Genomic DNA, 27,303 nt, shown 5'->3' with positions numbered 1-27,303 from the left:
CACAGACCCAAAAAAACTCAAGCGACTACTACATAGTCCGGAGGAGTCATCTATGGACACAACATCGGTCGAAACGGCTGGGGCATCTGCCTCCGGATATAAATGAGTATCCTTTGTGTTTCCAATTCATTTTCAATATGTTGTACCTTCCACAGACTCGCTATGTGGTACACACTGTAGTGACCTTCCTAAGTCTTGTATGACACATTATCCTAAATTCAAGACTTACTATGAAGAATTACTATGAAGACCGATTTGTCACTGGTATCATACTGCTTCCTTGTTGACACCATAATTACTATTGTTATACCAAACTTGTCCTCAGGTGCTCTACATGTATATTCCACTTGAAATGTCTTTGCATACCCTGCACATGTGTTCCACTCATGTGGTAATTGTCAATTAGTGTAATAGTTAAACCTTTGACAGGTACCATTTTGCTACCCATTAATCACATGGTCCCAAGCATTGCAATGAGACATGACGCATGGTTCCGTGACTCGCTATTCATTATCTAATGATAATTGTCCAATGCTAGTTGATATTACTCTGTGATGTTTAAAGTTGATATAGTTCCCAACCTTTCATAAGATGCATATGTTGCATGGAGGCGTCTTCGCTGTTGTTTTTTCCTAGTCGACATGCCCTACATCTACGTTTGGGGAGGGATGGGTGGGTTGAGGGAGAGGGACGGTGTGGGTGGGGGGGGATGGGGTAAAGGACGGGGCAAGGGTTTGTTCTTTTTCTTGTTTCTGACTTTTGTTATTGTTCTGCTTTCATTTTTACTTATGCTTTTATTCACACCTGGGTGCCTGATTCTACCAGATGCGGCATATCGTTGCCAAAACACATGCAATACCAATGTTTCAGTGTTACAACCAATTATTCTGCAACCACTACTGTCCTCATGGTGGTTGATGTTCAGTCAGGGCTACTGAGATTGTTGCCTAACACGTTCCTACAATGGCTATATATGGGTCCACCAGTGTTAATTAGGTCTCTGTACAGACGCCCCTCCTCTGAACACGGATCTTCTTCTGTATTCACATGACGTCGTCCACAATTGATACGCCCATGGGGGTTACGAAGGTAGGCAACCTGAAAATCCTCTCGCTTAATGTGAAAGGCCTCAACCAGCCTGTCAAGCGTCAGAAAATCATAGACTACGTGCATAGGCAGAAGGGTGATATTGTCCTGTTGCAGGAGTCCAATTTAGAAGCCAAACAATTCCACATGCTTAGGAATACATTCTATACAGAGGTCGTAGGGTCGGAAGCAATCGCAAAAAAGAATGGCGTGGTAACCTTGATTGCCAGGAAATCCAATGTTGACTTAATCTCCTCTGTGTCTGATTCTACGGGGAGGTTGATCACAGCTAAATTACTTAAAGATGATACCGAATTCTACGTCACAAACGTTTATGCTCCGAACACATGCGACTTAACATTCTGGGCAGATCTTACGAAGCAGCTCGACACTATCCCTGATACGGCCGTCCACATCCCGGCAGGAGACTTTAACTTGCCATCTGACCCCACCCTTGACAGGGATTCCAGGTGCCCCTTTCGCAGTAATAAGGCACACAAAGCTTTCACTAAACTATGTAACAGGTTTCAACTGATAGACTCCTGGCGATTGCAAAATCCAGATGGGAGAGAGTATACTTTCTACTCCCCTACGCACGACTCATTCTCCCGAATTGTTTATTTATTTACCACTAAGCATGGGCGAATTTTGCGAATCTGGCGTTCGCGAATTTGCGTATTTGCGAACTCCCAATCCGCAAAATCCACGAATTTTTGCGAATTTGCGGATTTTTTGTTTTTATAGTGTTCGCAAGGGTTTCTGCCAGTTCGCGAGGATTTTGTACCAGTTCGCAATTGCGAACTTACTTGTCGGCACGCAACGGTCGCGACTATGTTGTTTCTACGTCTGGTTCATCATCACAGGTTCACAGCACCCTCTGTTTCAACACTGCCACCCTCTGTTTCACCCATGCCACCCTCTGGTACATCAATGCCACCCTTTGGTTCATCATCATCACTGTAGATTATGGGGGGGGGAAAGCAAGCACACCTGCCCTTCTTCAACTGACATGAATTAATTTGGGGTTGATTTATTAATGTGTCACTGTTTTAAAATTCCAGTCTGGCACCTGCTTCCTTATCTGTAATTTGCTTTCTGTTGCAGTGCAATTTTTTTTTCCAGGACCTTTGTGGCCTACTTGTAGCTATTCTATGATCCGGCTGTGAGGGTCAGAGCAGGGTCATACAATTGTTGCAACTAGCAACTGAACTCTGGAGGGGCCCCAGTCAGGAAGCACTACAGGGAATGGTTACTAATGATGAATTTAAACTTTTGCACCTGCTGAGTGCTTTCAGTTTAGCAAAACTCGTTTTTCTGCAGAACAGCAAATGTAATGCCCCAAATAAACTTACTTGTGAAAGTTGATTTCTAATCCAAAAGTGATCCAAAGAAAGTCAAAAGGCCTCAAATCCAAAAAAGGGCAGGCAAATGTCAACCTGAGGAGTTATTCTGATAAAAATCATCATTTTCAGAAGGTCTATGCTGCTTGCTAGTGGATTTCTTGTGCAGAATTGCAAATTTTGTAATTTCGCGAGTGCGAGATAATTTGCGGATTTTCGGTAAATTTGCGAGCGTTCGCTGATCGCGAATTTACCGAAAATCCACAAAATCCACGAATGGAACGGATTTTCCACCCATGCTTATTTACCACAAAGAACGCCATCACTAGAATTGAAGAAGCAAGTATAGAACCAAGGGTTATTTCAGATCACTCTTGCATATCACTCACTGTCTCCAATATAAAACCAACGCTCCTCCCATCACTATGGTGCCTCAACGAGGAAATACTCGAAAAAAGAGCAACACAGGAACACTATTGAAACCGCTATAAAAAACTATCTAGAACATAATAGAAGGGGTGACACCACTGTCAGTCAGTCAAAATACACTTTATTTGATTTGTTTTAAAAACATAAAAGCCATAAAACAACAACAATATATACAATTTAAAACAACCAAATTTCGTTGTATATAGTTCATAAGACAGTCATTATAAACGTAGTGTGCAAAAAAGGCAACACCACTGACTTGACGCGCTGGGAGGCACTGAACAGCGCAGTAAGGGGGGTTATCATTTAGCTTAAATCCACAATGAACAAGAATTGTAACGTGGCCCTAGAGACACTAGAAGAAAACATTTCTGTACTGGAGGCTAGATACTTGAAAGACAGGAAAGAGGAGACGCTGAATAAATTAACTAACCAAAAATATGCTTACAACAAAATAATAAGCGAAAGAGCAGGAGTATGGTTAAATAGGAAGAAGCGTTTTACATTTTTTGACTCTAATAAGGCTGTGAAAAGCTTAGCAGCCTATCTTAAATTCAAGATTCAGAGGAACACAATCAGTTCTATCTTAGATCAATCTGGAGTGGCCTGGTCCGACCCTCTCAAAATTGCAGAAATTTTCAAAGAGTTTTATGAACATTTATATGCCAAGAATTTGAATGTGAAAGAGGACAAAGTGGAATGGACATATTTAGAGGCTGTCTTACACAAATTCGGACTAGGGCCGTCATTCATGAAATTAGTCATGTCCCTTTACTCCTGTCCATCAGCCAGGGTTAGAGCGGGAGTGTCGTTCTCCTCATCATTCAAACTGCAACAGGGAACCAGGCAAGGGTGCCCCCTCTCCCCTTCGTTATTCCTTCTGGCCATTGAACCCTTCCTGTATCACATTCGCCATAATAAACACATTCCTGGAATCTCATTCAAAGAATGCACGATAAAACTTACAGCATATGCGGACGATGTAGTCGTATCAGAGAGGGCAGGAGAGGCGATACCAGCAGTTATGCCCGCTATCGAGGAGTTCTTGGAAGTATCAGGATACAAATTAAATAAGGACAAAACAGAGGTCAAATTATTGAATAACCAAGGAAACAAGGAAATCTTGGGGGACTCTGGGTTAACCTGGCAGCCGGGATGCTTCAAATATCTGGGACTGGACTTTGATAAAGACCTCATTGCTACCCTACGAGTTAATGAGGATCAACTCTTAAAGAAAATGTCAAAACTGCTGGACGGTTGGTCTTCTTAGTTTTTGTCATGGTGGGGGAGGGCTGAAACCCTAAAAATGATGGTGACCCCGCTGGTGAACTATCTAGCGAGTATGCTTCCAATGACGTTCTCAGAGGACTTTTTACACAAGGTGGATAAACTCTTTGGTACATTCTTGTGGCAAGGGAAGAAGCCCAGGGTATCAATGAAGAAGCTGTAATTAGCTAAAGACAAAGGCGGCCTGGGTCTTCCCAACTTTAGGAATTACCAAACAGCGTTCTTGTGCAAACAAGGTATACACTGGTTAATTGAAGATCCAATGTATGTCCCGCTTTGGGTAGAGATAGAGAAATCTGTTGGCAATGTTCCCCTCCCTGCGCTACTCACCATGGACCTGACACATCTTCCTCACTCAAAATACATCCTATTGAACACGAGATGGGCCCTTTTAAGGCTGGACCAAGCACACATGACTAGCCTTAGGGTAAAAAACACCACCTCAGTAGCCTTGTAGCCTCAGTAGCCTTGTGGCATAATCCCACCCTTAGACTAAATGGGGAACCCCTCAACTGGGAACACTGGTCCGCTAAGGGTATTAACATGGTGAGTGACCTCTATGACGGGCACTACCCTCTACCTTAGTCCTCGATCCAAGCAACACACTGCCTTACACCGATGGACTTCTATGATTTCCTTAAATTAAAGACACTCCTATCCACACGCTCTCTCAAACCCTCAGAACCTTGGCTTAAACCACAATTGGCACGTGTTAAAGCGACAGGTCACTTTGTGTCAAAGGTATACAAACTTCTCCTCCCTTTGCCGGGGAAATCCCAAAAAAGCAATGAGTCACGGTGGGAGGTGGAGCCCAAGACAACAGGGATTACATTTGATTGGGACAAAATTCACTCCACAGCCTTTGTGAACAAAGTCTCCCCGATATTGTCACAAACCAAATATATGCTACTCAACAGGGTATTCTGGACTCCACAAAGGCTATTTAAAATTCAACTAAAAGACAACCCCAATTGTTGGAACTGTAATTTGGTTGCAGGAGATCTAGCGCACATGCTTTTTCATTGCTCTTCATTAGGAAACTATTGGGAGAAAATATTTACTTGTATAGAACATATTCTAAAGATCAAACCTCCAAGAGAATTTGTCTATGTCATTCTGGGTGCTCTGGACCCAAACGTGACCAATGACAATGACCGTCAATTATTGGACTTATTACTAACTCTGGCATGTAAGGTGATATTATGTAAGTGGAAGAACGCCTCCGAAGTTTCCTTTAGGATGTGGCAAGAGTGGGTATCTTGCATTAGAGGAGCAGACAACAGTGCTTTACATTCTTCTCCTTGGCGTGCTTCCAACGAGAAGCTTTGGAAATCCCTCAATGCCTCTTCCTTTTACTTTGACCCTTCGTAGGCACATCTTTTGTAACTGTTTCAATGACAAAAGGAACATACATACCTGCCAATACCCAAGCCCGCTGGTACTTGTTCGAACCATTGACCACTGACCTGTTGTATGTGGAGTATAATTCTACCTTAGAAAGATCTCGCTGCATCCTTGTCATCCCTACAAAGTAACACTGAAGTATGCCCACGATATTTGATATGTGATATCCATTATTTCTGCACTCTGCATTTGGTATTCGGTACTCTGCATTTGTAGTTCATATCTGAATTCCACATTTTTTCTTATATTTATTTATTTTATACCATGATCATGGCTGTAATCCCTCTATGTTTTGATGTATGCTTTCATCCCTAGATTTCATGCTTTTTCCGTCGTCAGTTGCCTGATTTCAACTTCAGCCAATGCATTCTGTATCTTATGTATTTTTAGTATGCTTTATTGTTTATTTTCCTTTTGTTCTTCTAATAAAAATGACTTGAAATAAAAAAATAAAAAAGAAAGGGCCGTAGCAGAGGATTCTCAACTCCCCTTTTCATTTCCATGATTCTGCTAATAGTAAGAGAAGATGGAGCGGAACATGGCCATCTCAACATACCGCGTAGGATTGCCCCGAACGTCGGACCACATTAAATCTTTTCTTTACAAGTAAGTTATATAGGAGGATTATGAATGAAAGCAATCCGGTGGCTAGATGCTTCTCTTGCTTTGAGACCAATTCAGTTATTCTGTCCCGTTTTTCTTTTATCGTAAGGATGTACTTAAAGCCCTTGCTTGTTACAATAAACACATTTTCCACGTAAGTGTTTGTTTTTACCTTTCTTTGATACGCTAACTTAAATGTACAACACTCTTAATATAAAGGGGCAGATTTATGATGCCCTTGCGCCGCAATTGCGTCACTTTATTTGACGCAACTGCGGCGCAAACAGTGCGCACTATTTACAACGTGACGCATCTAGGAGATGCGTCACGTTGTAAAGCCCTGCACCATAAGGAGGCGTTCCTGCGCAGGGGGGGGGGCGTTCCTGCGCAGGAACGCCTCCTGAAAGTGGCTGAGTGAAATCTATGAGATTTCACTCAGTCACTTTCTGGCCAATGCTGCGTCAAAACCCTGCGCCTGCTTGAAGCAGGCGTAGGTCTTGATGCAGCATTGTGTAGATGGGGCACCCCCGAGCCTTGCTGGAGCTGCGTCGCGCTTGCGACGCAACTCCAGCAATGCGCCACATTTCCGGCACTGATGCGTCACGCATCAGTGCTGTTTTTGCACCATGGTGCGCCGCATTATAAATGCGGCGCACCATGGGTGGCGTAGCTGTGGCGCACTGTGGCGCACGTTAACTGGCGCATCCCTCGGGATGCGCCAGTTAACATAAATCTGCCCCAAAGTCTTTATTGTTCGCTTTGTTATATTTATTTTATTACAGGCTGTGAGAAGTTAGCCTGGCATATGATGTCCACTAGTTCTAGTGGGCACCTTGCACCAATCTAATCGACCCTTATTGATGGTGGTTGTAAAGTCAACCTTATAGAAAGCTATCCTGGTGGTAGCATGGACCAGCAGTCATAGGCTAAGACTTCAGAGAGCATGTGAAGCAAGCTGTTTTACCAATTATAATCCCTTGAGTACCAAATGAAAGGACACCACAAAAGGTATATATCAAATATATATGTATTTATTCTAAACACAACCCCTCTGCACTCTTTATGAGGTCAGAGGTAAAAGTACATCACAAGTTACTTAATTAGCATACGATAAGTTGCACAAATACAGTTTTGCCCTAGGGGTCTCACAAACCATATACTAAAATAGTGGTATAAGAACCACGTCTGAGATAGAAAGCAGGCCTAGGGCCTTTGGAATCGCTGGGGCTTCTAGGAACAACCAAATGTCAGGAAGTAGGAGGCCCACGGGAGACGCGTGCAGTGTCTAAACGCAGCCGCGGGTTACTTTTGACTTTCTATGGGACCAAACAAATTACAAATTTATAATTTAAGGACACTTCTAGGATAACTACGATGGAACCCTTTTAGACTTAGACACTTGGAGGGCCAATAACCTCAAGACAGAATAGTAAGTAGGCCTAGGGCCTAGGGAATCGCTGGGGCTACACTAAACAACCAAAGGTTAGGAAGTAGGAGACCCACGGGAAACACGTGCAGTGTATAAACACAGTCGCGAGTTACCTTTGACTTATAATGGGAAACGTAAAAGTTACTATTTAAGGGCACTTCCGGATGGACTACGACAAAACCCCTTTAGAGTAGGACTCTTCGAGAGTCAAGACCCATGGGAGCACCAGAGTACTCGTGTTACCTCACCCAGGGAAGCCGGGTGCATAGGTGCCTTTTGGTGTCGGGTTTCGCCGATGTTTTCTATGGAGATTTGCAAAGAAGTGCTGCAGCCAACCAGAGGAAAAGTGTCCGAATGGATCCAAGGGTGGATCGAAGATCTGAAGAACCTAAAAGCAGAGGGGACAGAGTCTGGGTCACTAGCCAGTGACCAGGAAGGTACCAGGAAGGAACCAGGCGATGTTGTGTTGATCTCAGGGGATGCGGTGAAGTTTGTTTCTGCAGCCACAAGGACCAGGAGGTTTTGACAACAACCAGGAGCTGGATTCGAGCTGCCACACAAAGGATCTAGTTGACTGCGCCGTCGGTATCCGGAGTGGACCCAACAGGCCTTGACAAACGCAACCCATGCAGGAGTGAAGATTGGCTTTGGTGCAGACCAGCAAGATCTGAGGAGTTTCTCCTTTGCAGGGTAGCTGGAGAAAGCCTGGAGCAACCAGGAAAGCCATCAGGTTTCAAATGAAAGTCTTCAGGGGGCTTACTAGCCAACAGCCTAGAAACTGGGAAGACGCATCGAGCTGAAATGCAAGAGCAGGCCCCCCACGGCACTTGTGGAGTGTGGAGGGCTGAGCTTCAGTGCAAATGGGGCTCGGGTCTGGGGCTTCTCGTACCCCAATGCACAACTTCGAGTTACCTCAACATGCAGGATGTCCGGGTGTCCGGTCCCACCTCTCTCGTGTCCGCCACAGGTCTCAGCTTTGCTGTGGATGAGGGTCGGAGTCAGAGAAGTCTGGAAGTCCAGTTCCTTTGTCACTAAGTCTTCGGGTTCCGGTGGGAGCATCGACAAACCAGACTGGGAAGTTACTGGTGGTACCTGTGTGCACAGGGTGGTCACTCCTTGACCACAAGGGAGATGTCTTCCGTCTTCTAGTCAGAATAGAATGTCGGAGGTCCAAGAGTTCTGTATCAAAGTTTCGTTCCAGGATAATCTAAAGTCCTGGGGACACAGCTCCTATACTTATACTGAGTTAAGGGGCTGTATTACCTGCTAGGTCCATCCTATGGGTGGACCAGGGAAGGGGGTGGTTACACCCCTTTCCCTTTGTACAGTTTCGCGCCAGAGCAGGGCTGGAGTGCCCCAGCAACTGGTTTGAACTGGGCTATGCATAGAGCACCTTGTGTGCCCCAGGCAGTGTCTGGAAGAGCATCTGCTGATGCAGCGCTCCCTGCCCAAATACATAAAACCCTGATAGAGGAGGTGCTGGCACCTCCCTTGACAGGAAACCTATTGTCTAGGCCTCCCCTGCCGGAGTTTCATCCAGCAGCATTAGGTCAGACTCGTGTCTGTGGCAGCATCATCCATTTTGTGATGCTGAGGCTCTGTTTTACTTTACCCGGAGTTAGCAGTATCCAAATGTCTTCTCCCTCTAGAAGGGTGGAATGCTACCCCCGCCACCAGAACTGGTGGGGGTTAGTATTTCAAAGTGTTTGACACCTTACACGACATGTTTTGATAAAGCCAAACCAAAGTTAGCATTAACCGCGAGGATTATAATGCACTTAAGAGTACATGGTATGGCTATATCAGAGAAAAGATATAAGAAGGTGGGTCCGAAAGCTGCAGAGGGGCTCAGCTCATGCTACGTCACCCTCTCACATAAAACCAAGCACTCTGCCTCCAGGATCGCTAAGGCCTGCCATAGTAGTGAGTTATAGGTGCATATGTGTCTATATATAAGGTAGATATAGATATACTATATCTGAGTAAGGGGTGATTACACCACCTTACCCAAGCTGAGTGATCACCTGTGGTGTCAGTTTGGAGGGCCAGCCAGGGGTGGCATAATACATGCTGCAGCCCCTGGTAGGCCTTTGATGCACCTATGCCCTGGGTACCTAGGGTACACTATACAGGGGCTTACAAAGGGGACCCAGTAACCAATCTGGTATGTACCTAAAGTACATGGTATCAATTTAGAGAGAGAACAGCTGGGCTGTGGGCCTGATTAGCAGGCCCACAGCCACACTAAAGTTGAAAAAACAGAGTATCACAGCAAAAAGTGGGGTGACCATAGGAAGCAGATCCTACTCTCCTACACAGGCCACTTACGCATACCTTATTAAATGGGAGGAGTACTACATTAGGTTTTATCATCGAACTGTACACCACTTGCTTAGAATACTAGATTAGAGATGAATTCTCCGCCTCACCTTTCCTTCAAATAGAAGTTTTCGAGATTTTCTTAAATTTCGACACACGCAATACCGTATTTTACTAGGCTGACATATTCAGCAAAGGGAATACATTTATTACTTATCCCATTGCTAAAAGCAACAACTCCCTATCTCCCCTTCTACCTAAACCTTCCATCCGTCTAGAATATTAGATCAAAGACCGAATCTCCAATCAGTCGGGATGGGATTTGCTAAACGTTAATAGGAACTGTACTCATTGTGCAAAGCACATATACTCAGTATGGGTGGCCCATTTCCTATTAATTTAACGTTTGCAATGAATCATTCCCTTACACACTTGTCCCTTATCTCTTTTAATGTGTCTTTTAGGACTTTGATTTCCTTTTAATATGTTTCTTTTTACAGAGAGCAAATGGCGTTTCTTTAAAATATTCCCACTCACCGGTTGGGAATCGAAACGGGGCGATTTGCTACAAATTAACGTACCAGGTACACATCACATGCTTTAATTTTGATTAATTAGCTATCCTCAAGATTTCTTTGGTTTTGTCCTGAATAGGACATTGGACTCTATTTAAGGTGCTATTATTTGAAAGCCTATCCTAGAATTTTAGTTTAAATTCTACTGACTAGACTTCTAGGATATTGTTTTAACTTAAACTTGTTTCTTTGCCACGGTTAGTAATTATTCTATAAGATATGGAGATCACATATGGAAAACGGACATCCATTTTGGAATTCTAATACCTCACTTTATAGGATTCAAAATGATGGATCTCGCTTAGCTCTCTTCTACATTTTATGGTACACTCTACTCCAAACGTAAAGGAGAATCGCATGACTCTCCTCTCATTTGGAGAATGTCGTACAATTAAGAGTGTGATAACACTGATGGTTTCTCCTGTTTCCATCTCTTAGAACTTTTTCTAATCAAGTACCAAAGCCATGAAAAACGCAAACTGTGCTTTTCGGGACCATCTACTATCTAAACATACAGAGAGTAAAGGTACAGAATGTGTCCATTGTTTGCCACTGATAACTATTGGTCTGTTGAATGGCTCACTATACTTTAAAACACAGACTCTCTGAATCTGGTATGTCTGTCGGTTCCCCAAATGACCTTTTCACTGTCTTTTTTCTTTTGTTTACTCTTCATCACTCTTCCGTTCCTTTCATCACTTTACCTTGGATATCTTTTGGGATAATCTAGACTTTCTTAAAGGGATCACCCAATATGTCTTGTTTGCCTTGAACACCATTAGAGAACATCTCTGCACGAAATTTCTCTTCTTGGTCACAAATTTCCAAGCATGATATGGTTTGATATGCATCATCGGATGTATATAACAAAACAAACTTGTTATGAACACTATATTGTATTTTTTATTTCCATCAACAGCCTTGAGAAAGTTACACATATGTAAAGAAACACGTGTCGGCTGTCATCGGCTGTCTTCCAACAATCAAGACTGGTAAGGCCCTAGGACTAGGACCCCCTGCTTGGCCGTTACTCACTCTCTTGTTTTTAGTGCTCAATGTGCTCAAGCTAACAACAAACTATGTACCTAATGTGAATACCACTTTTTTTGCTGCTTGATCTTCAATGTTACGTGATCTCTAAATACTTTTGAGTATACATTAAATCAAACACGTTAAATACAGGATCTCTTTGATGGTCTCTACTTGTTGGTTACAACTATAATGTTCCTTTACGTATCAGTTATATGTTTTTGTAGGACTCTGAATACTGGCCATTAATCTTGATACTCAATGACCAATATTGCAAACTGCTTAAGTCTAAATATTAGAGTGCCGTGGCGGGGGATCTGTTGGGTGCGGTGGTGCATGGTGGGTTTCTGGAAGTTGAAGTGGATGCATTGGTGGTCGGTCCAGTGGAGTTCGGTGGTGTGGTTGAAGGAGACGTGGGAGCTTGCAGAGAAGATGGGATCAAGTGTGTGGCCGGCAGAGTGGGTGTGAGAAGTTGGCCTGATATATGATGTCTCCAATTCTGGGGGCACCTTGTATCAGTCCAAACAATCCCTTATGGTGTCTGGTTGTAAGTCAACCTTATAGACAAGCTATCCTAAGGGTAGCATGGACTAAGCAGCCTTAAAGGTTAACTCAAGAGGTCGTGTTAAGCAAGCTGTTTTACCAATCACAATAATGTAATATCAAATGAAAGGACACCACACAAGTTATATATTATAAATATATATGTATTTATTACTAGAATATTCCTCTGTACTCTTTATGAGTGCAGAGGCAAAAGCGTTTAAACAAAAGCACAGTTAAACATATAAAAGTTGCACAATTATGGATGAGGCCGGGGGGCCACGCAAACCATATATTAAAAAAGTGGTATAAGTATCACTAATTGAACAGTGGTTAGGCCTAGGGCCTAGGGAATCGCTGGGAGCAGTCAGGACTAGCAATGCTGAAGTCGGAAAAAGCCCGCGGGTTTCGGGTGCAGCGCTTAAAGCACACACATGCACCAATGCAAAGTCAATGGTGCGTAAAAGTTACAAAGTTACTGTAAAAGGAACCTTCCGACTGACCTAGAAGGACAAAACTTTAGACATATACACTAGAGGTGTGTACCAGTACAGGAGCACCGGCGTTGCTGAGTTACCTCACCCACAGGAAGCGGGTGTACGGGTGCACGGGTGCAAAGTAGTGTCGGGTTTCGTCACGCAGGTCTATGGTGCATGAAGATGAAGATGCTGAAGGCGTCGAGAAGAGTAGTGTCCGGTGTGATCCAAGGGTGGATCGAAGATGTAGATGACCTGAAAGCAGAGGGGACAGAGTCTGGGTCACTCAGCAGTGACCAGGGTGGAACCAGGAAGGAACCAGGCAATGTCGGGCGCAATCAGGTTGATGTTGTGAAGCTTGTCTCTGCTGCCACGTTGACTCTTAGGAATCGAGGATGACCAGGAGTGGATCACGAGCTGTCCCACGAAGGCTCTCACTGTCGGCGGTGTCGGCTTCCAGATTGGAGCAAACAAACCTTGGCAAGTGCAACCCACGCAGGATTCGAATATCGCATAATACTCGGACCAGCAAGGTCAGAGCGGGTGCTCCTTTTCAGGGGAGCGAGGGCAAGTCTGGAGCAACCAGACTCACAAGTCAGATTCAAAGGTTCGTCGGTACTGGGGCCGCTAGCCAACGGGCAAGAAGAAGGGCCCCACGCAGCACTCGGTGAGTGTAGAGGGGTGAGCTTCGGTGCAAGAGTGGCTCAGGGCTGGGGCTTCTCAAACCCCAATGCACAGCTTCGAGGGAGCCTTGGAAGCTGCAAGGTCAGCGCCTCGTGGTCTTTCCAAGATGGCCGGCTCCACGCTTCAGGTCGCCTCCACGGGTCTCAGCCCTACAGGGACAGTGGATCGGGCTGTTAGAAGGCAGGAACGCTGGGTCTTGTCGAACTCTGTCGCTCGAGTTCCGGCGGGAACTGCAACAAAGCAAACGTTGAGGTGCTGGATGGTGCCTGTTTGCACAGGGTGGTCAGTCCTTGACCACAAGGGAGATTCTTCAGTCTTCTACGTTGAGTAGGATGTCGAAGGGTCCAGAGTTTCATTTCATAAGTTTCAGTCAAGATAATCTGAGTGTGTTGGCACTGCTCCCATTCTTATACCAATCTAGGGGGCTGGATTACCAGCTAGGTCCCTCCTATGGGTGGGACCCAGGAAGGGGGTGGTTACACCCCTTTCCCTTTGTCAAGGGTCACGCTGGGACTGGGGCTGGTGTGCCCCAGAACCGGTTTGACCGGATTATGCAAGAGGAAGCCTTGTGCACCCCAGGTACTGTCAAGTTTCTTTCAGCCCTCCCTGCCCCAAAACACTATCCCCTGTCTGGGGTGGTGTAGCACCTCCCCGCGACAGGAAACCCTTTGTCCAGGCCTCCTCTGCCAGGTTTCGGTCAGCAGCAGGAGGTCAGACTTGTGTCGGTGGCAGCAACAACCATTTTGGGATGCTGAGGCCCTGGTTAGGATTAACCGCGTTTTAGTAAAGTAACATGTCTTCTCCCTCTAGAGGGGTGGAATACTATCCCAGTCACCAGGACTGGTGAGGGGATGGTATTCCAAATCGTATGACCCCTTACACAATGTGTTTTGATAAAACCAAACCTAAGTTAACACATAAGCGCAATGGATTATAATGCACTTAAGAGTATGGCTTGGCACTATCCCGGAACAGCTTAGGGAGTTGGTCCCGACAGCTGCAGACAGGCTCAGCTCATGCTCGAGCACCATCTCACATAAAACCAAGCACTCTGCCTCCAGGATTGTTAAGGCCTGCCATAGGAGTGAGTTATAGGTATATATGTGTCCAGATAGGTTTAGATATAGGTAGACTATATCTAAGCAAGGGGTGATTACACCACCTTGCCCCAGCTGAGTGATCAGTTGTGTCAATTTTGGATAGCCGGCCAAGGGTGGCAAAAGATATGCTGCAGCCCCTGGTAGGCCTTGGATGCACCGTGGGCACCTATAGTGCATTATACAGGGGCTGATAAGGTGACCCAAGCCAATTTAGTTATGCACCTAGGGTACATGGAATCCATTTTACAGAGAGAGCAGATAGCCTGGGGCCCTTATTAGCAGGGAACCAGGCCAACTAAGTCGAAAACCAGCTAAACACAAAGCAAAAAATCTGGGGTAACCATAGCCAGGTATCCACCTTCCTACAGTGGGTCGGTGTTGTTACGAGTTGTCCGAGTCCGAGGTTGGCAATCAGGGTGGTGGAGTTGGTGTTGTTGTTATTCTTGAGGTGGAAGTTCAGGTTGCCGAGGAGAATGTAGTATGTGGAGGCGAGGGCGTGTGTACTGACTAAGTCAGCGATGGAGTCGCTGAACTATGGTCGGGGTCTGGGGGATCTTTAGACAAGGGTTTCTCTGAGGGTGGTGTTGGGATCAGTGTGGATCTGGAAGTGCAGGTGTTCGGCGGTGCTGAGGGTGGTATCGGTGTCGGTCGAGACTCTGAGAGTCTTCCTGTGGACGATGGTGATTCCTCCTCCTACTCCATTGGTGCGGTCACTGCGGGAGATCTCGTAGCCGTCCGGGATGGCTATGGCGATGTCGGGAGCAGAGAAGGGGTTCAGCCAGGTCTCCGTCAGGTTGAGTCGAGTAGGTCCAGAGTTCAATGGCGTGTTTGCAGGCGGAGCGGGTGTTGAGAAGAATGCATCGGAGGTGGTTGGGTTCTTTCCCTGTGGGTGGGTTGGCGGGTCAGATGTTGATGAAGCACCAGTTCCGGCAGGAGAAGGGTCCTTGGGTGCACTTCGGGCGGCCAGGCAGCAGGTGCAGGTGCGTGATCGTCCGGTGTTGAGTGCGTGGAGGGTGCTGGGATCATAGCAGAGATGGGCGTCGTGTCGTTCGCAGGGGCCAGGGGTTCTGGCGCTGGGCATGGTCCAGGCACGGATGGGCACAGATGGGCTTGCTTTAGGCGTGCCTTCAGCGTGCCAGCAGTGCGCCCGCTGTGCGCGGCCGTGAAGCGGAGGGAGGAGGGAGGGGAGGGAGGAGGGAGGAGGCAGATGGGAGGAGGGAGCGGACAAATGCGCGAGTGGGGGCAGGGCCGCATAGCACGCAGCAGCAGGAAAATGAGTTCAGGAACTGAGAAGAAAACAGACGGCAAAAGGGCACGGGCACAGAATTAAACGGGGAACAAGGAGGAGGAGATAGTAAACAAATAAGGCAGTACAATTACAAAGGGAGCAGAATGTGAAAGGGCACAGAATCAAGAAGTAGGAACAACCAATATGCAAATAAGGCAATACAATTTACAAAGACAAATCAGAAGTAATACAGTTTAGAGCAAGACAAGCCTACCAGTGATGAGGAGCAGGTGGCAGCCTGCATGTGGAGGAGGGCCTCGAACTCTCCTCAGCAGCGGCAGCTGGGGTTTAAGGGCAGGACACACAGGCGGTGCTGTGTGCATGGGGAGCGACCTGCCTAGATAGGTCAAAGGTTGCTATCCTCACCGTGCAGTGGCCACCATACGAAGGGGTGGTGGGAAGGAGGAGGCAGCTGGGAGGAGGGAGCGGACGGATGGGCGAGCGGAGGGCGGGGACGCATCAGCGGGAAAATGGGTTCAGGAATGGCGAAGGAAACAGACGGCAAAAGGGCACGGGCACAGAATTAGACGGGGAACAAGGAGGAGGAGATAGTAAACAAATAAGGCAGTACAATTACAAAGACAGCAGAACGCGAAAGGGCACAGGGCACAGAATCAAGACGGGGGGCAAGTAGGAACAACCAATAAGTAAATAAGGCAATATAATTTACAAAGACAAATCAGAAGTAATACAGTTTAGAGCAAGACAAGCCTACCAGTGATGAGGCGCAGGGTGGAGGAGGGCCTCGAACTCTCCTCAGCAGCGGCAGCTGGGGCTTAAGGGCAGGACACACAGGTGGTGCTGTGCGCGTGGGGAGCAACCTGCCTAGAAGGGTCAAGGGTCGCTCATGTATCATTTAGTGCATATTATTAAAATAAACAGCCCATTTACTGCTAGCTGTCAATGCAACGTTTCTAAACTTCCCCTCATTGTACTATGTTCATTTAAATTGTTAAAATTATTCAGTCGCCCCAAGTATTTGGTTTCTCCTCTTCCAAAACTCGTTTTGATGCATGCACATGCCCACGCCCCTTAAGGAGAAAATAGAAGGTGACAGAAGTACTTTCTCTGGTGAAGCGGTGACTTTGCAGGCTTCTTTTAACTTCCTTGCTTGCTAGTAGGACTGGCAGTGAAATTCCACTCCGCTTAGCAGAGTTTGCCGAGTTTTCCCACTTTATGCTCTACATAGCTTGTGGAGTTCTAAAAAACTCTGTATAGCAGAGTTTCTTCCTTTCTTACGCTCACCAAAGTTAGGGGCATATCATCAAGGGCAATATCGCCGCTTTAGCAGCACTTTTCGCCGCTAAAGCAGCAATATTGTTATCGCCCTGTCAGCAAGCTGTCTCTAACAGCTGTTAGCAACAGTTTTCTCGCAATAGCGCCCTTTTTTTGCCGCTTAGCATGTCAGCTATATTTATCGCTAATGACACCATCGCTCTATTATCAATGCGGAGCCATACCCGCGAAGTGATGAATAAAGGTGCGTTAAGCACCGTTCATCGCAACTATTTAACGCTTGAAAAACTGTTTACTTAACCACCTTTAACATGGGAGGTGGATTGTTATGTTAAGTCCACGCTTGCCTATTAGCAAGCTTTTCAGTATTGCACTCGATTATCGCAGGATTTCTGCAAATAATCCTCGCTACAGCTGGATTTAACAACGCATTTTAGCAAAGCGATGATAATACGCCGCTGAGAGTGCGATGTGATCCAGCGATAGACGGCGATAAAATAAAACGCGCTAAGCGCGCTTTGCGAAATTTATCGCATTTGCTTGCTAATATGGCCCTTAAGTTGGTGAGCGTCAGTAAGGAAAATATTACTCCAGACAACCTCCTGGCGAGATTACTCAATGTGGGCAGTCGTTGATGGCCAATACCGCTCATGTTGAAAAACCTTCCATTTCCATTTCGAAAGCAGTCACTCAAATAGAACATCTACTTGAGCAGCAGAAAGAAGCAGCACCCCCTTGCTTTGCTCATGGTATTGTTCGCCCTGCCTTTCCAGTGCAGAACAAACACCAGCGAGAAGAGTGCAACCTAATGCACTCCACTGCTTGTAAAACTCGGGTACCACAGCAGAATTTTGTTGCTCACTCCACGGTGTTCCACATATCGGCCTACTTGCTATGTATTAATCACACACACATCAAGAGTAGAGACGTCAAAAGTAACAGTCTGAAATTTGGGCAGAATGAAGGAGAAGCAGGAGTATACAAAAGATGGTTTTTATTTAGTAGAAGAAACTCTCCTACGCCTCACAGCAGTAGTAAGACTGATGCAGGCCCTTTCACATGGGATTGGTCCTATGTAAAAGGACATATTGCTGGAGCTGAGTCTGTTTTCAGACACACCGCAGCAATGCGTCACTCTTGCACTGACAGATACATCAGTAATACTGACGTATCTGTCATTCCTTGCAACATGATGCATCATACAGTAAATATGACACATCCATCATGTCGCAAGGAGAGCGTAGAGAAAACTGTTACATCACTGTTTTAAAACAGCGATGCAACAGCTTTCATAAAAGAGACTCCCAATACTTGCCTCAAGTGTAAGGTAGAAATTACACATTCAGATTAAGAGGATATCACAGTGAATATAAAGAGGTTGACAAGATCTCCACGGACCGATTGGTTACATTGAACTGGGCGGTATTAAATCAGTCACAAAGGGAGGATCAGACTCTGACTAACAGGAGCTGTTTACTTCTATGCCATTACTTCACTTCCTTCCTTCATATCCTCCAACTCTGGGGAAAAAGTGTTGAATTAGAAGGAACACAAAAAAACAATATCAATGTGCCACTGCAACAGCATTCTGAAAGACATCCTGGTTCTGCAACATCAAATACTGACCATTGCCCAGAACCCTAATAATCTGCAGGAATTTCTTAGGAAGGAATTTGTTCAGATAAAAATAAGTTACATAATCCTCATAAAAAACGAGAACACGTTTTAAATAGAATACCCATTATTTAAATAGATTACCCATAATATTTGTCCCCGTAATTCACTTTTTACCCATCTATAATTTGATGTTATACCTGGCTCCCCAAATCCTTTACCTCTCCTTCAACAACTATGCAGAGGCAGAAGAGTAATGGGTGACCATACATACCATGGCCTATCCTCCCTCATTCATGGACGGAGCATCTGAATCAATCAAACACTCACACCCAGTCAAAAGATCTGAGTTTAATCCATCACCGTTCTTTAGCCCATTTCGTCCATCACCACCCCCTTTTGTACCACTTTTGGCCGCCATAGGTGTGGCAGGGTATGCTCAGACGTGAGTCCCTTGCTCACTTTGCCACTGGATTCAGGCGGGCCGGGCTGGGGACGGCTGGAGTGCCGGGGACCGGTCCTCGGGGGCTTGTTTCCGGTCCAGGGAGGGCATGGCTCAGCAGTTCGGGCTGGACTGTTCCCATGGGGCACAGGGTCAGACTGATTTGCATGTGGCCGTGTCTGGACTGGGGTGGGAGAGTGGGCTAAAGAACGGTGATGGATTAAACCCAGATCTTTTGACTGGGTGTGAGTGTTTGATTGATTCAGATGCTCCATCCATCACCACCCCCTTTTTGTACCGAAAGTGAATATGGAAGCACTTTGGGGAGAGAATGTGGTCAAACAGCTAGGGCGTCAATCTCGGAGCTGGGGAACCAGTTTCGAGTCTCTGCTGGATGCTCAACATTCTGTGATTCTGGGCAAATCATTTAATCTCCCCGTACCTAACACAAATGAATGCCTCGGTATGTAACATAACTGGTGCTCCGCTCTGATACCTCCGGGTATAGTTAGCGCTATATAAAACTCCACACAAAAAATTATTTGCAATGTAGAAACATAACGAAGAAGAGCCAGAGTTATTTGTTAAAGTGTCTTTTCAACTCTTCTCACAGCACCTGCTGACAGTTAATTTTAGTAAAAGAAGAAGCCGCAAACAGATGCATTTTATATTGTTTTGACAGCCAAAGGAGCTTAATCCGTTTCACTGAAGACTTCTTGTAAGATTACCTTCTAAAATCCAATCTACAGTGACGACTGTCACTGTTAAATACATCTGGGTAGCCATATTTTTGCATAACTATTTCTCCATGCACAATTACAGCACTAATCAGTTGGTTTCAAAACAACCCTGTAATAGAAAACAGTGCTAGTACAGTTGATGTGTTCCCACTCACACCAAGAGAAGAGTTTATGTGCATGAGGGACAACAGTGATGTAGTCCATGCTAGATTCTGGTGAGCATAATTATAGCCCAATATATAGACTGCTTCTTTGGCATTGTGTACCACTCAAGTTACGTGCCTATAGAGATTCCTTTCGATTATGAGAAAGTCAGGAAAAGTTTTTCAAAGCTGTTGTGGCACATGCCAATCTATTTGTGCATCGGTGGGTGCAGTCCTGGTATGAGATTGCGTGTTAGTGGTTTAGAATGGTAACCTCAAACGTAACCCTGCTGTAACTACAAATGTAAAGTTCTTTGTCGTACAAATACACGTTTAGTGTAACCAAACAAAATAACAACGTTGAAAACGTCCACATACTTCACTGTACTCACTGTGTGTTATGATAAAATGACATCCCCATGGAGCATTCATGTTGGCAGGTACGCTGTAAATTGTATACAAACAATTTCTACCCTCCAAAATGCATGGTTACAATGATCGCCTACTGGCAAGACACGCAGATGGTAATACGATAAAATGAAATGATGAAAGACATATATTTTTTTATCAAACACATTCACAACGCATTAGAAGGAACTACACATTTCGTATGTGAAGAAGTACATTCAGAATAAGAAAGGAACACCATGTAATCGATTTGACACCTTTCTACCCCTAACTCAACGAGTACGCATGACACAGCTAGTACAATAAAATGCCATTTATTATCATGTAGGGCCATACTCAATGTGTAGTATACCCTTGTAATTCTGTTGCATGCCCATATGTTTTGCATCCTGAGACACCCACTTTGACTTTATCATGGCCCTGGCCCTGTATACCTGATGCCAGATGCCGATATATCTTCTGTCCCATCTTGGCCAAGAGCATTTTTTCTGCACCTGAAAATGAAAGGTGGAGAACATGAGAAAGGCTGACATGGCAGCCTGGTGGAATGAATGTAGCCTGGCAATTTCTATCACAAGCTAGTTCATTGAAATATTTTGTCCATTGCTTAATTTGTGAAACAATAAGTGCCAGGGCCCTCGTCTGGAGGCCACTGCACCTTGCACCACCATTGCTCTTGCCAGCGCTGTCAATGACAATACCATCACAACTACTAACCATCACACTTCTACAAGTGTGACAGTTCAGAATATTTCAGACCTCCAAAGCTAGAAGAATGGCATGGGCGGCAGGTATAAGGAACTTTTCATGTATAATAAATTGATACAAACTGCTGTCTTATTCATCTCGTAAGGTTCGGTGTTACCAATTAAGTGCTGATTTCGAGCACTGTAAACCATCGGCTAACATGAAGCACAAGATACTAAATGAAAAATTGTGAATATTTTAATCATGTTGTAACATTTCTAATTGTAGTTTTTTACATAATCAGAAAATCCTGTTTAAAAATGTAGAGTTGATTTGCAAAACGTGCTCTGGGAGTGCAATGGTGATGATTCTTACGTTTGCGCCCCCTGGGGTACTTGTGAATTACAGAAAGCACCTCAGAAAACTGCAAACCCCCTTCTGCAAGGCTTATCACTTTGGCATACATTTTGATCCTGCACAATATTAGAAGGATGTTTCTTCATGTACATGGAACACAGTGCAAGGCGAAAGCGGGAAAGTCTTTGGCCAGCCGAAGGGTACATATGTTTAAAGGAGCAGAAAAAAGTTCACTACCTATTGAGTGGGGTGCAATTAGGACCTGGTTTACAAAGGTAACTTACACTATTCTATAACATACATTTTGAGTCAGTTTACTACTTTTTGGCTATTCACAAAATCCAAATGTAAATTTACTCCAAAAGTGTAGCTTACATGTGTTCATCAAATTGAAGGTCCTGGGGACTATACAGTTTTGAGCAATTTACAGTTATGAGTAGGTTTGCTATTTTTTGGCTATTCACACTCAGATTTTATGACTAGCCAAATAGCAGAAAAATTACTTAAAGTGTAAATTTCTCAAATAGTTTCACCTCTGTGAATTAGGCCCAAAGGGCATGATTCACAAAGGTAAATTAAAACTTTTGAATAAGTTTAGTATGTTTTTGTTATTCACAAACTCTGAGTTCATCGGAGACTCCATAGTCGGGGCAGCAAACTCTGCACATACAAAGACAGGATAGGTCAATCTTTACATGTGCAGAGTTCTCTACCCCGACTGTGGAGTCTCTGCAGTCGTAAAGAATCTATTAACTGAAAGTAAGTTTATGACTGCGGAGACTCCATAGTTGGAGCAGATAACTTATCACATAAAATGATAGGCCTGCCTATATTTTTATGTGTGGAGTCGTCCGCCTTGACTGAGGAGTGTCAGCAGTTGTAAATTCACTATTATGTCGGAGTTAGTGAATAGCAAAAAAAATTGCTAATATTACACAAAAATATAAGTTTACAGTTGTAATGCAGTTTCGGGGTCTACATCCAATGTGGAGGAATTTTTTAAACAAACCACGCAGTGACAAGGAGCACCCAAGGATATCCTGCAGCTAAATGGAGCAACGAATTGCACCTGCCTGTGTGGGGCGCCTTCCCTATTTACAAAATCAAGCAAGTTTTCTGCATGAGAGAAATATGGAATGGCTGACTTAACTCTACTACGCGGTACAAAAGGGGTGGTGATGGACGGAGCATCTAAACCAATCAAACACTCACACCCAGTCAACAGATCTGGGTTTAATCCATCACCGTTCTTTATCCCACTCTGCCACCCCAGTTCAGACGTGGCCATATGCAAATCAGTGCCTGTGCCTCATGGGAACAGTCCAGTCCGAACTGCCAAGCCATGCTTTCCCTGGACCGGATTCAAGCTTCCTAGGACCGGTTTCTGGCATTACAGCCGTCTTCAGCCAGGTTTGCTTGAATCTAGTGGCAAAGTGAGCAAGGGACTCACGTCTGAGCATACCCTGCCAACCTATGGCGAACAAAGCGGTACAAAAGGGGGTGGTGATAGACGGAGCATCTGAACCAATCAAACACTCACACCCAGTCAAGCGATCTGGGTTTAATCCTTGATTTACTTTGCTTTCCTGGTACCTCCAGGCTTGCTCCAACTTCTCTCCAAAAGAGAAGTTCCTCAGACCTTGCTGGTCTGCACCGAAGCCAATCTCGACATCTTGCATGGATTGCGTTTGCCAAGGCTTGTTGGGTCCAATCTGGATACCGACACCGCAGTCAACTAGATCCTTCGTGGGACAGCTCTAATCCAGCTCTTGGTCATCGTTGACGCCTCCTGGACATCGTGGCTGAAGAGACAAGCTTCACCTTTTCACCTGAAATCACCCGACATTAGCTGGCGGCTTCTCATCGCCATCCTGGTCACTGGCTAGTGAACCAGACTCTGTCCCTTCTGCTTTCAGGTTCTTCACATCTCTGAACTACCCTTGGATCCACCCGGACACTTTTCCTCTGGTCGCCTGCAGCACTTCTTCGCAGCTCTCCATTGGAATCGGCAACGAAACCCGACACAAAAAGACACCTATGCACCCGACTTCCCTGGGTGAGGTAACACGAGTACTCCACTGCTCCCGTGGGTATTGACTCTCCAAGTGTCCTAGTCTAAAAGGGTTCCATCGCAGTTCACCTCAGTTTAGACACTGCACGCGTCTCCCGTGGGCCTCCTACTACCTGACATTTGGTTGTTCCTAGAAGCCCCAGCGATTCCACAGGCCCTAGGCCTGCTTTCTATCTCAGACGTGTTTCTTATACCACTATTTTAGTATATGGTTTGTGAGGCCCCTAGGACAAAACATATACTGTGCTCGATCTCCTCATGGGGGGCCGCCTCCAGGGTCTGTTCAGGGCGGTTTGGGTCTTCGTTGTGTCCCCCACGCTTGGCCACCTTAATCAGCCCGACAGGGATCAAGAAATTACTTCGTCCCGCGCCGATGGCCGCCATCTTGGTGAAGTCGGTCTCACGAGCGGGTGAATCCGGAGCAATTTTCTCCTTCGGAGCGCAGAAGTTCCCCAGTTTTCTTGTCCCTATATGGTACAGGACATCTCCGGACCCCTTGCCATGACTTTGGGGTAACAGGACTGAGTATGTAGATGGATCATGATGCAGCTCATCGGGAGCTCCGTGTTAGCACGTCCTAACCGGCCATGCTGCTGGCCACGCCCCCCCCACCGAAGCCAATCTTGACATCTTGCGTGGATTGCGTTTGCCAAGGTTTGTTGGGTCCAATCTGGATACCGACACCGCAGTCAACTAGATCCTTCATGGGACAGCTCTAATCCAGCTCTTGGTCATCGTTGACGCCTCCTGGACATCGTGGCTGAAGAGACAAGCTTCACCTTTTCAACTGAAATCCCCCGACATCTGTTAGCATCTTCCTATCGCCGCCCTGGTCACTGAGTAGTGGCCCAGACACTGTCTCCTCTGCTTTCAGGTTCTTAAGATCTTCGATCCACCCTTGGATCCACCCGGACACTTTTCCTCTGGTTGCCTGCAGCACATCTTCGCAGCTCTCCATTGGAATCGACGACGAAACCCGACACTAAAAGACACCTATGCACCCGCCTTCCGTGAGTGAGGTAACACGAGTACACTGGCAGTCTCGAGGGTATTGGCCCTCCAAGTGTCTAAGTCTAAAAGGGTTCCATTGTAGTTATCCTAGAATTGTCCTTAAATTATAAATTTGTAATTTGTTAGTTTTCTATAGAAAGTAAATAGTAACCCGCGGTTGCGTTTAGACACTGCACGCGTCTCCCGTGGGCCTCCTACTTCCTGACATTTGGTTGTTCCTAGAAGCCCCAGCTATTCCACAGACCCTAGGCCTGCTTTCTATCTCAGACGTGGTTCTTATACCACTATTTTAGTATATGGTTTGTGAGGCCCCTAGGGCAAAACATATACTGTGCAACTTATCGTATGCTAATTAAGTTCCTTGTATTGTCCTTTTACCTCTGACCTCATAAAGAGTCCAGAGGGGTTGTGTTTAGAATAAATACATATATATTTGGGTACACAGTCAAAATATCGAGTTGTTAATGTCGACTAGCTATAATATCGAGTTTGTAAAATCGAAGGTAAGTAATATCGATGATAAAAATATCGATATAAAAAATATCGATATAAAAAATATCGATTTTTGTGTGTATAATTAATATCGAGGTCAGTAAAGTCGAGATTGTAAATATCGATGGTAAAAATATCGATAAGACAAAATATCGACATGTTAAATAGTGTTTTTTAAATGTATGTAAAGTATTAATTGTGTAAAATGTTAGCTATAATAGTTTATAGTACTAATAAATAGTGTAATAAAGTATGATAAATATTTAGGAGCGGGATGTAGGGTTTATAGGGGATGAGGGTGGGTAGTGTTTTAAAATGTACATTCCAAAAATGTATAATTTTTTTTTAAAAAGTGAAAATTGCAAAAAAAATTTAAATATAGAAAATAATTAGAAAATATTATTAAAATTTAACATGTAAATTTAAATTGTAATTAAATGTTTAGTAGCGGGTTATAGGGTTTATAGGGGTTAACGGTGGGTAGTTGTTTAAAAAGTATATACCAAAAATTTATAAATTAAAAGAATTCATTTGAAATTTGAATAAAAATTAAAATTTTGAAAATAATGTGAATTTTTTTTTACAATTTAAATTTTAAATTTAAATTGTAATTTAATGTTTGGTAGCAGGTTATAGGGTTTATAGGGGATAAGGGTGGGTAGTGTTTTAAAAAGTATATACCAAAAATTTAATTATTGTAAAAATTAAATTTGAAATTTGAAAAAAAAATTAAATTTTGTAAATATTTTAATAATATTTTTAAAATTTGAAATTTAAATTTAAATTGTAAATTAATGTTTAGTAGCGGGTTCTAGGGTTTATAGGGGATAAGGGTGGGTAGTGTTTTAAAAAGTATATACCAAATTTTTACAATTAAAAAAAAAGTAACATTTTAAAAAACAATTAAAAAATAGAAAATATTTCGTTTAAATTGTAATTTAATGTTTATTAGTGTGTTTTAGGGTTTATAGGGGATAAGGGTGGGTAGTGTTTTTAAAAGTATATACCAAAAATTTAACAATAGAAAGTAAATTTATGAAATTTACAAATCCCCAAAAAATATTAAAAATATTTTGTAAATTGATATGAAAATTTTAATTTTAATTTCAATTTTGTATGTAATGTTTAGTAGGGGGATGTTGGGTTTATAGGGGATAAGGTTGGGGAGTGCTTTAAAAATATAAGTTTAATAGAAAAAATTGTTGTCATTTAATTAAGTTGAAATTATATAAAAAAATTCCAAATAGGATTTATTTAACTATTTTGAAATAAAATTTGAAATGTAATATAAAATTTAAATTTAATGTTTAGTAGTGGGATCTAGGGTTTATAAGGGATAAGGGTGGGGATATTTCAGGGGGTTCAGTGTCCAGCACCTACCCTAATTAAATGTAGATTGGAGTTCGAATAGTTAATTATTTAGGTTCAGTGTCCTGCACCTGCTCTAATTAATAGTAGATTGGAGTTGGAATAGTAAATTAAATAGGTTCAGTGTCCAGCACCTACCCTAATGAAATGTTGATTGGAGTTGGAATAGTTAATTATTTAGGTGCAGTGTCCAGCACCTACCCTAATTAAATGTAGATTGGAGTTGGAATAGTTAATTATTTAGGTTCAGTGTCCAGCACCTACCCTAATTAAATGTTGATTGGAGTTGGAATAGTTAATTATTTAGGTTCAGTGTCCAGCACCTACCCTAATTAATAGTAGATTGGAGTTGGAATAGTTAATTATTTAGGTTCAGTGTCCAGCACCTACCCTAATTAAATGTAGATTGGAGTTGGAATAGTTAATTATTTAGGTTCAGTGTCCAGCACCTACCCTAATTAATAGTAGATTGGAGTTGGAATAGTAAATTAAATAGGTTCAGTGTCCAGCACCTACCCTAATTAAATGTAGATTGGAGTTGGAATAGTAAATTAAATAGGTTAAGTGTCCAGCACCTACCCTAATTAAATGTTGATTGGAGTTGGAATAGAAAATTAAATAGGTTAAGTGTCCAGCACCTACCCTAATTAAATGTAGAATGGAGTTGGAATAGTTAATTATTTTTGTTCAGTGTCCAGCACCTACCCAAATTAATAGTAGATTGGAGTTGGAATAGTACATTAAATAGGTTCAGTGTACTGCACCTACCCTAATTAAATGTAGATTGGAGTTGGAATAGTAAATTGAATAGGTTCAGTGTCCAGCACCTACTCTAATTAATAGTAGATTGGAGTTGGAATAGTAAATTAAATAGGTTCAGTGTCCTGCACCTACCCTAATTAAATGTTGATTAGAGTTGGAATATTAAATTATTTTGGTTCTGTGTCCTGCATCTACCCTAATGAAATGTAGTTTTGAGTAGGAGTACCACATGACATAGGTTAAGTGTGTAGTATGTATGAAATTTAGAAACAGTTATATGTGTAAATCTTAAAAGGGTTATAACATTGTAAAAAAAACATCTTGTTTATCTATATGTATTGTAAAATTTAATTAAAAAAAATTGTAATATTTATATTTAT

General features: G+C 43.7%; 1 protein-coding gene across 1 annotated transcript in view; it reads right to left on the bottom strand.

Moving 5' to 3' along the window:
• IL1RAPL1 (interleukin 1 receptor accessory protein like 1) overlaps positions 1-27,303 on the bottom strand; it is a 2,420,186-nt gene that overhangs the window by 1,726,869 nt on the left and 666,014 nt on the right. The window contains exon 3 of the mRNA XM_086934516.1: positions 20,610-20,669. Coding sequence (XP_086790642.1) covers positions 20,610-20,669 — 60 coding nt within the window. The remainder of the gene's footprint in view (positions 1-20,609; positions 20,670-27,303) is intronic.

The sequence above is a fragment of the Lissotriton vulgaris genome, chromosome 8, assembly GCF_964263255.1.
Source record: "Lissotriton vulgaris chromosome 8, aLisVul1.2, whole genome shotgun sequence".
Taxonomy (NCBI): Eukaryota; Metazoa; Chordata; class Amphibia; order Caudata; family Salamandridae; genus Lissotriton; species Lissotriton vulgaris.
This window is presented reverse-complemented; position numbering and strand designations above follow the sequence as displayed.